The sequence below is a fragment of the Hydractinia symbiolongicarpus genome, chromosome 3 (assembly GCF_029227915.1).
Source record: "Hydractinia symbiolongicarpus strain clone_291-10 chromosome 3, HSymV2.1, whole genome shotgun sequence".
NCBI classification, from domain to species: Eukaryota; Metazoa; Cnidaria; class Hydrozoa; order Anthoathecata; family Hydractiniidae; genus Hydractinia; species Hydractinia symbiolongicarpus.
In genome coordinates this window covers 26892114-26904640 of record NC_079877.1, presented here as the reverse complement: position 1 = coordinate 26904640, position 12527 = coordinate 26892114, and the positions used below count along the sequence as shown (strand labels likewise).

The 12527-nt window shown below is 32.4% G+C and overlaps 2 protein-coding genes across 2 annotated transcripts; both read right to left on the bottom strand.

Annotated features, from left to right (window-relative positions):
- Window positions 1-1707: 1707 nt before the first annotated feature.
- On the bottom strand, window positions 1708-2745 carry LOC130636555 (soma ferritin-like). The gene is made up of 3 exons (XM_057446307.1): window positions 2609-2745; window positions 2406-2498; window positions 1708-2119 (listed from the first exon to the last, which is right to left on the bottom strand). Exons 1-3 carry the CDS (start codon window positions 2705-2707, stop codon window positions 1796-1798), a joined length of 516 nt encoding a protein of 171 aa, XP_057302290.1. The 5' UTR covers window positions 2708-2745; the 3' UTR covers window positions 1708-1795.
- Window positions 2688-11274, bottom strand: LOC130636550 (growth hormone-regulated TBC protein 1-A-like). Its single transcript, XM_057446302.1, has 11 exons — window positions 11154-11274; window positions 10916-11070; window positions 9662-9708; window positions 9382-9496; window positions 8693-8814; window positions 8401-8497; window positions 7879-7942; window positions 6741-6849; window positions 6275-6412; window positions 4307-4354; window positions 2688-4229 (listed from the first exon to the last, which is right to left on the bottom strand). The coding sequence occupies exons 1-11, from the start codon at window positions 11168-11170 to the stop codon at window positions 4143-4145; spliced, it is 999 nt and encodes a 332-aa protein (XP_057302285.1). The 5' UTR covers window positions 11171-11274; the 3' UTR covers window positions 2688-4142.
- Window positions 11275-12527: the final 1253 nt, after the last annotated feature.

Sequence of the window (12527 nt, the reverse complement as noted above, 5' to 3'; positions counted from 1 at the left end):
ATAATGACGAATCTATTTTGATCAGCAGTCATAGTGCCAAGAGTTTTAGTCACAACGTTTTCTCCTTCCTGGAATCCAACAGGGGTGGTGAAATTTACGATCCGCACCTTCCGAGAACCCAACAAAGAAATAATGAATCTGCGTGGCAAAAATGTTTGCAATAGGTGGGGTTTTTAGGTGGCAAACTGTTAAATATTTTTTTGATTTCCACGCGAAACAAAAAACATGTGGCGAATTTAAAACATTGAATGTAAGCACTGTTTTCAGCATTAAAAACCAGACAGTCATTTTGAATTCTTTTCAGTAAGGTGTTTTTCTAAGAATAAACACTTAATATTGCATTCTGATTGGTAAAAGTTTATGTTCTGCCCAGATTGCGAAAACGGCCTGTTTGCAACCGGGGCAGCCGGATTACGTACGCATGGTCCGATTATGTTTTTTTTTTCACTGATATGTCGTGGTGACCGGATTATGAACGCTGATATAATGGCTGGCCAGGCAGCTGTGATTGGCATTTTCTTCCAACTTTTGTGAATTAAACATTCTTTGGAAAATAGAACACCCCTAAAAACTAGACATGGCGAAAAAAAAAAGTATCGATGTAATTCTTAGTATAACCTACTCTTGTAGTAAATACATTCAACATAATTTACTTTGAAGTAACTAAATTTCACGGAACCTAAATTATTCTTTTTGCGGAAATTAAATTTGGTGAAAAGTTATTAAACTTGCGAATCCCAAAATTTAGTATTTGCCACGAAATTTCGCTTTATTTAAGAACAACAACAACTTTGCTACCATGGCTATTTGCTTGTCAGAAGTGATGACAAATGATATAAAAGCGGTGGCCCCAATTATACTTGTTCTATAAGTCTCGAATAATACTTGACTGTCATACATAAGCCTGCCTGCCCTGATTATGTTCATTCTATAAGTTCCAAATAATATTTTTTTGAGTAATAAGCCGGCCTGTCCTGATTATGTTGCCCTGATTATGTATTGTCTGCCCTGTTCCTAACTGGGGCAAGCTGCCGTACTTAATCAGGCCAATGTTCATTATCGGGCAGAACATTTACAGCGAAGTATGTCGCCGCCAAAAAAAGTTGAAACTGCTTCAGCTTTACACGGTCCGTACAGAAAAGTAAAAAAAAAACTACGCATGCTCAGATACATAACTTTTCAAAGATTTTTTTTAGCAAAGTTTTCGAAAAATTTCGGACACTTACTTTCGGAATTGAGTAATGTTGTTGTTTTTTGTGAATGTAGATCAACAAGAAGTGTTCTGGCAAACGGTATTTCAGAGTTGTCACAGAATTAAACGTTTTCTTATATCCTAAAATTTGACCCAAAGACCTAAATTCTACTTAAATCTTTGAGCTTTATTTTGAATTAGAGTAATAAAACTGGCAAACTTTTGGTAGAACATTGGCACATGCTTATTCCGAGTTCTCAAATTTGACCTAAAAGCTAAATTCTCCTTATTTCAATATTAGAGAAGCTTTCATTTTAAATTGGAGTAATTAAAATAATTACAAAATTTTATGTTATTTAAAAGATTTAGGTGTGGCTACTCTGTATTTTATATAGCACATGCCTTCTTAATTTTGTAAATATACTATATCATATCACACTGGCAGCAAATAATCACCTGGATATATATATATATATATATATAGCAAAGGCTAAATGAGAGAAATTTGTCACATAAAACAGCATATACATTTTATATTCTTATACAAACAGTGGTGTACATAATGATTTTTAGTCCTCGAATCATTGTTACAAAAATCAGAAATCAGTCGCTGCCAATCTCCAATTTATCAAATTGGAAGGTACCAAGTCCAGTGCCACAAAGCTTAGCCTTGGTGATCAGTTTACTGATCTCGTTGATTGACTGTACTTGTTCATCCAAAAATTCTGATTCCAAGAAATCACTTAGATGGTAGTCATTCTTTTCATCACTAGTTTTGTGGATTGCAATCAAGGAATCATTCACCTTTCTTTCAAGTATCAAAGCAGCTTCCAATGCAGCAATGTGATTCGCCCAGTCATTGGCTGCGGGGGCCTTGATATCATGAAGCACAATGCGCCCACCTCGTGAGTTTTGATACTTCATCAACTACAATAGAAATGTGTGCAAATTTACATCGTTTGGATGGACTTTAAAATACCAACACAAAAATATTTTTTAGTTTTACTTATGTAACAGAAAATTAACTTTAAGGCTAGCTAGCTAACTACTCAATGTACTCTATGTTTTTCTTTCATTTATGTGGAAGTTATCCCACAACTGCACAATCAGGTTGCATGATTGGTTATTTTACATTGTTGGCTATGCTGAATCGTTGGTAAATTTGATTAGCTAGCTAACTGCTGAAAAAATATTAAAAAAAAAATACAAATACCTTTTCTGCATGTTCTCTTTCCTCGTCTGATTGATGCTTGAAAAACTTATGACATCCTTCCAATGCAACATCATCCCGGTCAAAATGATAAGCCTGTTAAAAGATAAAATATATCACCCATATATATATTATATATAACACAAGAGCTGTGAGTACAGTAAATACTATTCCCCTGCAACTAATCAAACAGGAAAGAAACTAACCATTTGTTGATAGACGTAGCTTGCGTAAAGTTCCATGTTGATTTGCTTGTTGATAGCAGCTTCACAATCTTCGTGGTAGTTTTGGCGAATTGCAGACATATTGAGAGGTAATTGTGAGTAGGTACGTTGTCCGATTTGAAATATAAAGTAAATTGAAAAAGTTCAAGAAAGAAACACTGTATGTTCTATCACTGTAGAAGCACCACAGAAAATTTCTCCCGAATGATTAATCAACACTTTAGCTTGGAGGATTTATAGCGTTTAAACTTTTGATTTCTATTGGATACGGCGAAACTTCTGGAGATTTGATTCGTTTATTATGAGTCACGTGCTCAGTTAAAGAAGTAAATAAAGAAACCCTCTGCCGCGGGGCCTTTTTCTGTCACATGACAAATCAAAAACAACCTCGTCCCCGGTTAAACTTTTTTAGGTCGAGTCGAAAAGGATTTTTTTAACTCACTACTACGAAAAATAATCGTAGTATTTCAAGGTTCAAAACAGGGCTTTGATTGAAAATAACAGTCGTCCATGAAATTATTGTAGTTTTCTTATTTGCGCTTGAGGATACATTGGGTTTGTCCGCTATATAAAATTTTGAAATGAAAAGGCCGGGCGAAAAAATTATTTGGGCTTATAAGTATTTTAAAAAATTTCTATCGCGCATTTATTACAAAGTTTTTGGACATCTTCATTAGCCCTCACTACTCCAAGTAATCCTGAAATATCCGCGAACACTTTGTAGGACTTTTCCATTTTTAGTGTTATTAAAACACACTTGACTATATAGTTTTTTTTTGGAGGGGGGGGGGGGTCCCAAAATAACGAAAAATAACGAAATTCGAAAATTTTCCTATTTATTCGTTAGATCAAACTTATTTGTTGACACTAAGTAAAAATTTCTTAGGTGACGAAATTTAGGGCCAATAAAAAGTTAAAAGTGACGAAAATATTGGCTGAAAAAGTCTAGATCGATAACGCATGTTTGATACATTAAGTTTTCTTAGATAACCAACCTTGCTTTCACACTCTGTCTGTTTAAGAGTTAAATAGACCCTGGAATCAAGGGTGTTAAATAACATTAAAATCTCCTGCTATTCCAGTCCTAGTGGACCAATAATTCTAAAATAATAATTTAAAAAAAACTTTTTTATAAAAAATATGTAATTCAGTGTATTCTTTTTAAATTCAAATATGTTACTAACAAAAACAAAATGTTTTGACAAAAGTTGATAAAACCAGCACAAAAAATAACATCGCGTACGTTAAACACCAGTGAAGGAGATATTATTTATCTAGCAGTTTCGATTTGATATCTTTCTAGCTAGGTCAGCATTATGTCTCATCGTAAAACCTCGCATTGTAAAGTAGATAAAAACAAGAGTGGGCGTCTTAAAATCTTCAAGAGCGATTAAAAAAACTAAAAGAAATAAAAATATATTATATAAAATAAATGTTTTTAAAAATCTCGTATTTAATATTTAGAATAATGCTTTTTATTAACCCGGTTATCTGTCAAACTGTGAGATTCTTAGTCTCATTTCTGAGTGATCTTTTCTTCGGCTTGCTTTCGTAATTTTCGTATCTTGGAAAGTGAGAATGATTTCGGAACTTTGAAGCATTGCTAAATAAAAGTCAGCAACAATAAAGTGAACGCTTTTTTATGTACAACATATTTGCTAGACACATCAGGCAACATACCTCTAGAAATGAGTGACAATCTAATGTCTCCGTGTCACGAGTTATTTGCTAAAATGAGATAACGTTAAATACACAGGCAGTTATTATATAAAAAAGAACATATACAATAAAATATACGAAGCTTTTCGTAAATAAAACTTTACATCTTCAGATAAGTAATACTGCTAATATAAAGCCACTATGTATATAATAATTTTTTGCTGAAACTCTCAAAGGACTGTGAATAATGAGATGAGTAGAATAGAAAATAAAATACATTAACGTCGCAATAAGAAATGATATTTTTACGTCACGCCGTTATGAAAAATTAATAATCTTTTAGATTCAACTTGTTCGTTAAGAACAGCCCTAAACGACTTTATATAGAATGCCTCCAAAATTTTCCTCTTTAAACAGTTTTTTGGAGCACAACTTAAAATTTTTCTCTTTCCTTAAAAGAGTGTCCATCATTCGCGACAACATGATTAGCTGGTTCGGACTTTGAAGACATTTTGTTATGTTCAGACCATCGTGTTTGCGCATTTCGTACTGTTTCACCGATGTAGTTCACACCGCATGAACAAGTACCTTCGTAGATAACGCATGCTAAGTGCTTTATTTTGTCTTTGAACGGAAAGAGAGACTGGATTTTCTTAGTGCTCCAGAGCACAATTAAAATGAAATTCTCATTTGTCCAACGATTTAAGTTATTAATAAAACTTTTTACGTCTTCTTCATTTCGTTGGCAGTAAGGTAAGGTGAAATAAATCTTTTTTCTTTCTTCAAATAACCAATTCGGGATTAAAAACTCTTCCTTATCTTTGTTGAAATCTCTTATCACACTATAGACAAAACCATGAGGATACCCAGCTTTCTTATACTTAAATTTAATGTGTTCAATTTCTTCTTGAAAATAATCAGAAATTTTATAGGCTCTGTATAAGTCACCTAGAATCGAATTACGTTTGTAGCGTTTCGGTACAGCTGATTTCCAGTGTATATATTTCTTTCAAGCCTTTTCAGTTTTTCTCATCGCGGTTTTCTTTTTTATTTAATGTATATAAAAAAATTTATTTTTTGAACACTTATTTATTCTTAATCTATAATTTTTTTCATTTTTATATTTCATTTTAGGGAGAAGAACAATTTTGTACAAAATTGAACCCAAATAAATGTTAATAATAATAATAATAATAATAATAATAATAATAATAATAATAATAATAATAATAATAATAATAATAATAATAATAATAGGTAGTTTTTCTTTTCTATGAACTTTCGTTTTGAAACCGTTGCCAAAGTGAATAATTTCAGTGTCCAAGAAACGAGGGGGGTCTATCTCCATTGACAGCTTTATGTCTGGGTGATAATTATTAAGAGACTCAAAGAGAGTATCGGGTACATCTTTTTTACGTTTCGCATAAGTGTCGTCTACATAGCGTTTGTAGAGAGCTGGTTTTACAAGATCAACAACATCCTTTTCCATCTTATTCATGTATATATTGGAAAATACAACAGATATAGGGCCACCCATAGGACAACCATTAATTTGTTTAATTAAACGGTTGTTGACAGAAAAAATGCAGTCAGATGAGAGCTTTCGAAGCAGACAGACACAGGCAGTTGTTTACGTGAAAACGTACGTTACCAAAAATACATAGTACCTTATCAGTGAAAAATCTGTTGGTTAAAACTGACAAATTTTTTGCTAGGTGATGAAAATTTTCACCGATAAAATTAATAACTGTTACATTTCCCAGATAGAATTTTTTTAACTAATTAATTAAACTAATTTTCGCTGGAATAAATTTTCGCGGTTGCTTAATTTCCAAAAATTCTTTTGCGATCTAGATGGAAACCGTGAAAGTCGTGAGTTCTTATGCTTAGAATCCATGAATTATGCCAACTTGTTGGCATAATTCAATTCGAATGCAAATAACACAACTCTAAGTGCTTTTTTCTGAACATAAAACATAAGCGACAAACCTTAAACAGATTGCATAGCTCTGTAAAATCCGTCTTCTGTAGAAATTTATCTTTATTCATAACGATCAGGGTATAGGCAGCTCTCAAAAGAACTTTGGACCCTTCGTAGAATAAACAGTCCCACACACGCAGAACAGTCTAGAAACATACGGATATTTATATACGATGCGATATCAAACCTGCGGATGACAATCATACAACAACTGTAAGGTTGCGCTAAAAAGAGAACTTTCACCAGAGAAAAACCAATAGTTTTAACTAAGAAAATGTTTGTTAACAAGAAAACAACGCCACAGAGCCAACACACTTAGTACTAGAAATAATTTCTCGTTATTAACTTTCAAATAGAAATCTGCTCCTGTCGAAGGAGTGCGTTAGCATTTTTAAGTCTAAATGTTCTGTTTTTTTTCAAAGTGTGGCGACACGCAAAGTTACCATAGAGACTTCATTTATGAGTACATCATACCTCCACCGGCAACACGTCCATGTAGAGACACACAAACCATTTCGAAGCAAACAGTTCCATGTCAATGTTATGACTTCGAAAATGAGCATGCAAATCAGGGTGTCCTAAACTATATAGAAAAAAAAGATTACTGGATATTATACAGATCGAAACTATGCATAAGTTCTTCATTGAGAGTCTTTTAAATTATAGTCCAGCTCCTGGGGTACTGTGATCACATGACACCCAAAATTAGTTTTATAAGGAAATTTTGGCCAGTTAAAGTGGAGTTTTGTATATCGGGGTTAAAGGAAATTCATATGCACTATGATTTGACATATGCGAAATAGCTGATGCATAAATTCGGGGCGACATAAAATATGATTTTAGTCATTTTTGCCCGAAAACATAAAATACAAATTCGAAGGTCCAACAAGCGACTGAAAGAAAAGATTTCATTTCGCCGTCACCCGAAACTTTATGTGAACGGCTTCTTTGTGCATTATTTTACAAAACGTAGTACAGTTATTGCGTGCAAAAAGGAAATAGAAACTGGTGTTGTTACTTTCGTGTGAAGCATAAATTAACTCTATAAAAAGATCACAAAAAGATAATTCTTTATTTTTATTTGTTTGGAATAAAACACATAAAATCGGACAGGCGCGAATTATTATGTGGTAAAAAAGCACTCATCGTTTGCTGCGCGAAAATTAATTCATGGAAAAATGAGTACGAACAAACGGTTGTAAGGATGTACGAGACTAAAATGGATTGCAATGACATACGAAGAAACAGTTTAAAAAATGTTTTTAGTATTCTTTTAGAAAATGTAAACACGCATTCATTTATCTTCTATATTAATTCTATAAATTAAAAAGTTATCTTTCGGTGAGAATTTGTTAACATATACTTTGCTCGTCACATAAAACAATCTTTTTTCGCTTTTAAGCAAACACGTGATAATTTATAGTGCGTTAGTATGGAAATTTAGACCGCATGTGAATGAGTGAGAATTGCTCAGGCTAGACAAAGCCAGTTAGTGGTTATCAATGAGTACAACTCAAATGCATAGTTATTTTTTGATTCAATAGGATAATGTGTTTTTCGCATATCAAGTTTCCGTTCGTGTGGCACAAGCACAGATGGAAAAAATATTTACCGTATCAACTCATCCAGAACATTACATTCAATTCGCAAACCAAGCATTTTGGATGAATAAAAATCTAAAGTATTATAAAAAATCTCTTATACTCGATTATTTTTACAGCAACTTCTGAGTTACCACACCCTCCCTCCAGACTTAAACCAACATTTGGCTGGGCTTACCCACCCAATCATCAACCTAAGTATGTCACCTACATAATTTTCGAAAATCAAATAAATATTAAAAAAAGAGAATCGTTTAAAAAGATACAATCACAGTTTAAAATTGGAAAATTTATAAATTTTATCAAAATATAGCCTGACAATTTATATAAGTCCTAATAGAAGTCCAAGAAAAAAGTCAAAATTTTAGGCCATCTTGTGCTATAAGAAAAAGTCCTGTTCTTTCCCTTTAATATACATTTTAAAGAATCTCGCCCAAAGACCAGAACATGACGTAACATAAACTTCTCCATACAGAGAGGGAAAAGCAGATCAGAGTCAATAAACAGTTGACATTGATTTTACCAAGACGTACCTGGCACTAGTTTATCTAACATTTGCACTAGCAACCAAAATGTGTCCTTTTCGTTTTTCGTTACAAGCAACAGCATACCAGCAATATAATTCAATCCCTACAATGGTCAAAAAGTTGAGAGTAAGACAACAAGTGTTATTGTGGAATTCCGCGAACTTAACTTCATTTTCAGAAAAATCAACAAAACATGAAAATGATAGAAACATTTTTAGACTTGTTAAGAGAACCTAAAATATTCGACACTTAGCTGTTACCTCAAAAATAGAAAAGTTTATTGTAAACAAAAGCTCACCTGGCAGTAACCAATGTTTGAATTATAACTAGCATATGCTGTGAGAACATTAGCTAAAGGTGCTAATAAGCTCTCATCCATATCTTTAAAATATATATTCTCTGGAAATGTTCTTTTAATATCTGAAAAAATGTACATAAGTCAATAAATTGGAGTTTGTGTAAGAAAAGAATAAGCATCTACCTTGATCAGGGTGGCTACTTAATAAAAAACTAATCTTGATTTTTCTGACATTCCTGATAGAGAGGATGTGCGCCAAGGGTACAAATTAAAGTTGTTAGAAGTTGTCTGAAACTTTGTGGACACCTACGAAGGGCTTTCCTTTGTAAACAGATGCAAATTGATTTAGGCATGCTATTGATAGCTATTGATAGCAGATGCAAAATGCTAAATTTTATAAGAGGAAATTGGAAAGGTACAGGTACACAAAAAAAGACTTGTCGGGAGGTAATAAAGATATACTTGATGTAGGGGAATTTGAGTTTAGAACTATTAAAGTCTAGATCAAATTGGAAGTCATTAATATACCATGCCCAAACCCGAGTTAGCATGAAAAATGGACATTAAGCTGAAATTACCACTGCTACTAATGATGATGATAAAATTTCATTTCAAATTCAGGTTAAGCTTTAAAAAATTTAAAGGTAAAATGAGTCTTGTAGTAACTTCAACAGAAGAACACCACCCACCAATCTGTATAGAGTCTTTTACTTTCTTCTCTAAATTTGGTCCAGCCATATATTGTTCATATTTTTGAGGATTTTCTTTTTTTAATTGTTGAGCTGAAGAAACATTCAACCAAACCTTAAAAAAATATTTTTTTAGAAAAAAAACTACATCTACGCCCCTATTGTAGAGGTCACAAAAACATGCGCATTATAGTGGGACCTTATAATGGGTTTTCTCTTTACAAATTTATCAGATGGCTAGGTCTGATCAGTTATAACACACTGTAAAATAAAATCAAACCTCTGGTCGAAGTTCAGAAGGGATGCCTTTCCTTATATATCTTTTAACTAAAAGAATAAATATATTTAGCATTACTCTATACTACTTAGGAGTAATTCTTGTAAGCTGCAAAAGTTTTGGCTTCATATGTATAAATTAATTTTCATATTAAAGTTTTAATTTCACCAAGTTAAAGAAATTTAAAAAAATTAATTACTTTAAAACTAATATATACAGAAACAAATCAGAGTGGAGATCAGAGTGTGTAAAATATAAATACAATGTCAATCGTGTGCTTTTAGTTAACAAAATATTTTATTAGCATGCAGAGTATTTGTACCATAGTTCTACCATAGTGATATTGAACTGGTAGATAACTCATTCTTAAGATATTTGCATCTAAAGATTTTTAATATTAAAAATCACTAAAACAAGAAAAAAGACTTGAGTTTGGTCAATGTGGATGGGTGTTTTTCACTTGTCCCTTATAATAAATTAAACTTTTCTGCCCATGTCTAATTGTAGAAAACATCCTTTAATGCATCCTATTATCATGGGAAGAGACTCTTGCTATTGGTCTGCCTATACCAACTTATAAAAAAGAAGATAACTAACGTGATTTAGCTTAACATGATTTAGCTTGAAAAAACACAAAACATTACGATTAGGTGAACCATGAAACCACTCCTGTTTTTTTTAAATAGTTTACAATATCAGTCTGCCTTAGTCACATTTTGGTCAAACAAAGAGCTCAAGTATGTGTGTAGTGTGATCATTGTGTTGCATTTGCTAGAAAAATATCTTTCTCAAAATTAATTACAGGTTTTAAATTAACTCTATAGTAACTTTTTTAATGATGCCCTGGATATTTAAGTAACACTTTTATAGGGGCATTTAATTAACGCAATTTTTTTTAAAAAAAATTTTTGTGCCTCTTTAATTTCCTGGAATACTGTAAATTATAGTCTCATATTTACCTAGCAAAATCAACATAAAAAATTATGCTAAGTTGCACTTGTTTCATGCTTATCCTAGACCTCTTAACTTTTGTTGACAAACCTATAATTTGTTGCAATAAAAGTTTATGAGTAAATAAACAGAGCGTACAAAGCTTACCCGTGAAAAGCTTTATATCAAAGCGACATGTATAGGTCATAGATTATGGAGTTGTCAGCAAAACTTTAAAGGTTTGGGAGAAGATAATGAGTGCCCTCATGGCATAATATTTTATGTTAATCAATTTATATACTCCTATAATATTTTCATACTCTTTACCTTTATTACTTTTTTCAATAGCTGATGAATCCTGCATCAATTTATTCCACTTGGCCATCCTTCGTGCCAGAACACTAAGGTATTCTGACATAAACGTTGCATATGAATCGTAATTAAAATCTTCATCTCTTTCAAAGCCATACTGATCTACTTCTCTAAAATTAAAATGGTTGACTGCATGCTCTAATTAAAAATAACAACAAAATTGGTATATATTAGTAAAAATTAAATCCCTCACCCATTTATAGATGCCATTATCTCTTGAATGATTTTTTTCCTACTGACTCTGGATAGCACTTTTTTAAAACACTAAACTTAAAGCATATATTACATCGTCTCTACGACGCTAGTTGTACCCTGCTCAAAATGGCAGCCAAATCACATGCTAAGGATACATAAAATAGAGATTCCACTGATGATGGATGAAATCCACCAACAAGAATATGTAGGACAGGCAAACGTCCGGATTTTACTATGGGTCAACAACTAGCTAATACTGATCACTTATAGGTGTAATATAGAAGATGAACTTTTTACAGTGTATAAATTAGTAGAAAGCAAACATATTATCTTAAATAGCATTAGAATACAAACATTAGAAAATAGATATGACCGCTGCTGCATGAAAAATAGCTAAAAGTATTTAGTAGCAAAGGTAACTGTATCTTAAAAAAAGTCCCACCACTTGGTTTTGTTATGCAGACTGTTTGTTTTATGTCAGCATTTGTCAGTGTTACGATATTTCTATATACTTCAAATTACTAGTAGACAAGCCCATTGAAAAATCCACTTACATAGAAGGACAATTCAAAATTAGATACAAAAAATACTTTAGACATTTGCTAAGCCGTTGGCCTTATCGTGAAGAAAGGTGCCCAGCTGTGATGATCAAAATAATGTATAAAATCGTGTGCTTTGGCAAACAACAATGGAACGGTTAAAGAGATATTGGTTTTGAAGGTTTCTTGATGACATCATCCACCTGTCTGTTCTGAAACAGGTGACTTGACCCGGTTTTAGAAAATTGATCACATTGTGGTCGAAGTGGTTCTAGTTAGCTAACTCACGCAGAAGATAACAGCATAAGTTAGTTCCACCAGTTAAAAGTGCAATTTAATGGCTTTACTAAATCATCTAAAAACATTGACATGAATCTAGTTTGACGATGTGATGCAACTTCAAAATAACTAGCTAGCTAATTTGATGTTTTGCAAATATAATTTAAAACTTCTTCTTTAGATAAAAAAATGCATGCCTGAATTGTGTGTTACAAAACGGACAGTCTTTGTATTATCATATTAGGTTTATAGTTACAGGAATTACAAAGGGCAAAGGAGCAATGTTTTCAATATATCACATACAAAACTATCTGAAGTGTTCCAATTTTGTTCCCTCTTATAAGTCAACTATAAGTTGTTACATATGTTAAACTAAAAGAACTTCGTTGGTTGAGGTTTGTTCACTGCTTGCTTCTCAGGTAGCTGCTACAGCTACTAAACCTATCAAATTAATTTTTGTGACATTTAAGATCAAAACAGACAAAAAACTTATCAGCACACCATTTATACCATCTTGAAATACAATAACAAATCTCATCCCAGATGGAGAAATA

Excerpts from the sequence above, each read along its gene's own strand:
- LOC130636550 (XM_057446302.1), bottom strand. Across the intron at positions 9,497-9,661 it reads CTTCTGAACTTCGACCAGAG|GTTTGGTTGAATGTTTCTTC; the intron begins GTTTGATTTTAT and ends TATTTTTTTAAG. Across the intron at positions 8,498-8,692 it reads CAAACATTGGTTACTGCCAG|GGATTGAATTATATTGCTGG; the intron begins GTGAGCTTTTGT and ends TGACCATTGTAG.
- LOC130636555 (XM_057446307.1), bottom strand. The coding sequence starts at position 2,707 with ATGTCTGCAATTCGCCAAAACTACCACGAAGATTGTGAAGCTGCTATC. Across the intron at positions 2,499-2,608 it reads GCTACGTCTATCAACAAATG|GCTTATCATTTTGACCGGGA; the intron begins GTTAGTTTCTTT and ends ATCTTTTAACAG. Across the intron at positions 2,120-2,405 it reads AAAGAGAACATGCAGAAAAG|TTGATGAAGTATCAAAACTC; the intron begins GTATTTGTATTT and ends TTTCTATTGTAG.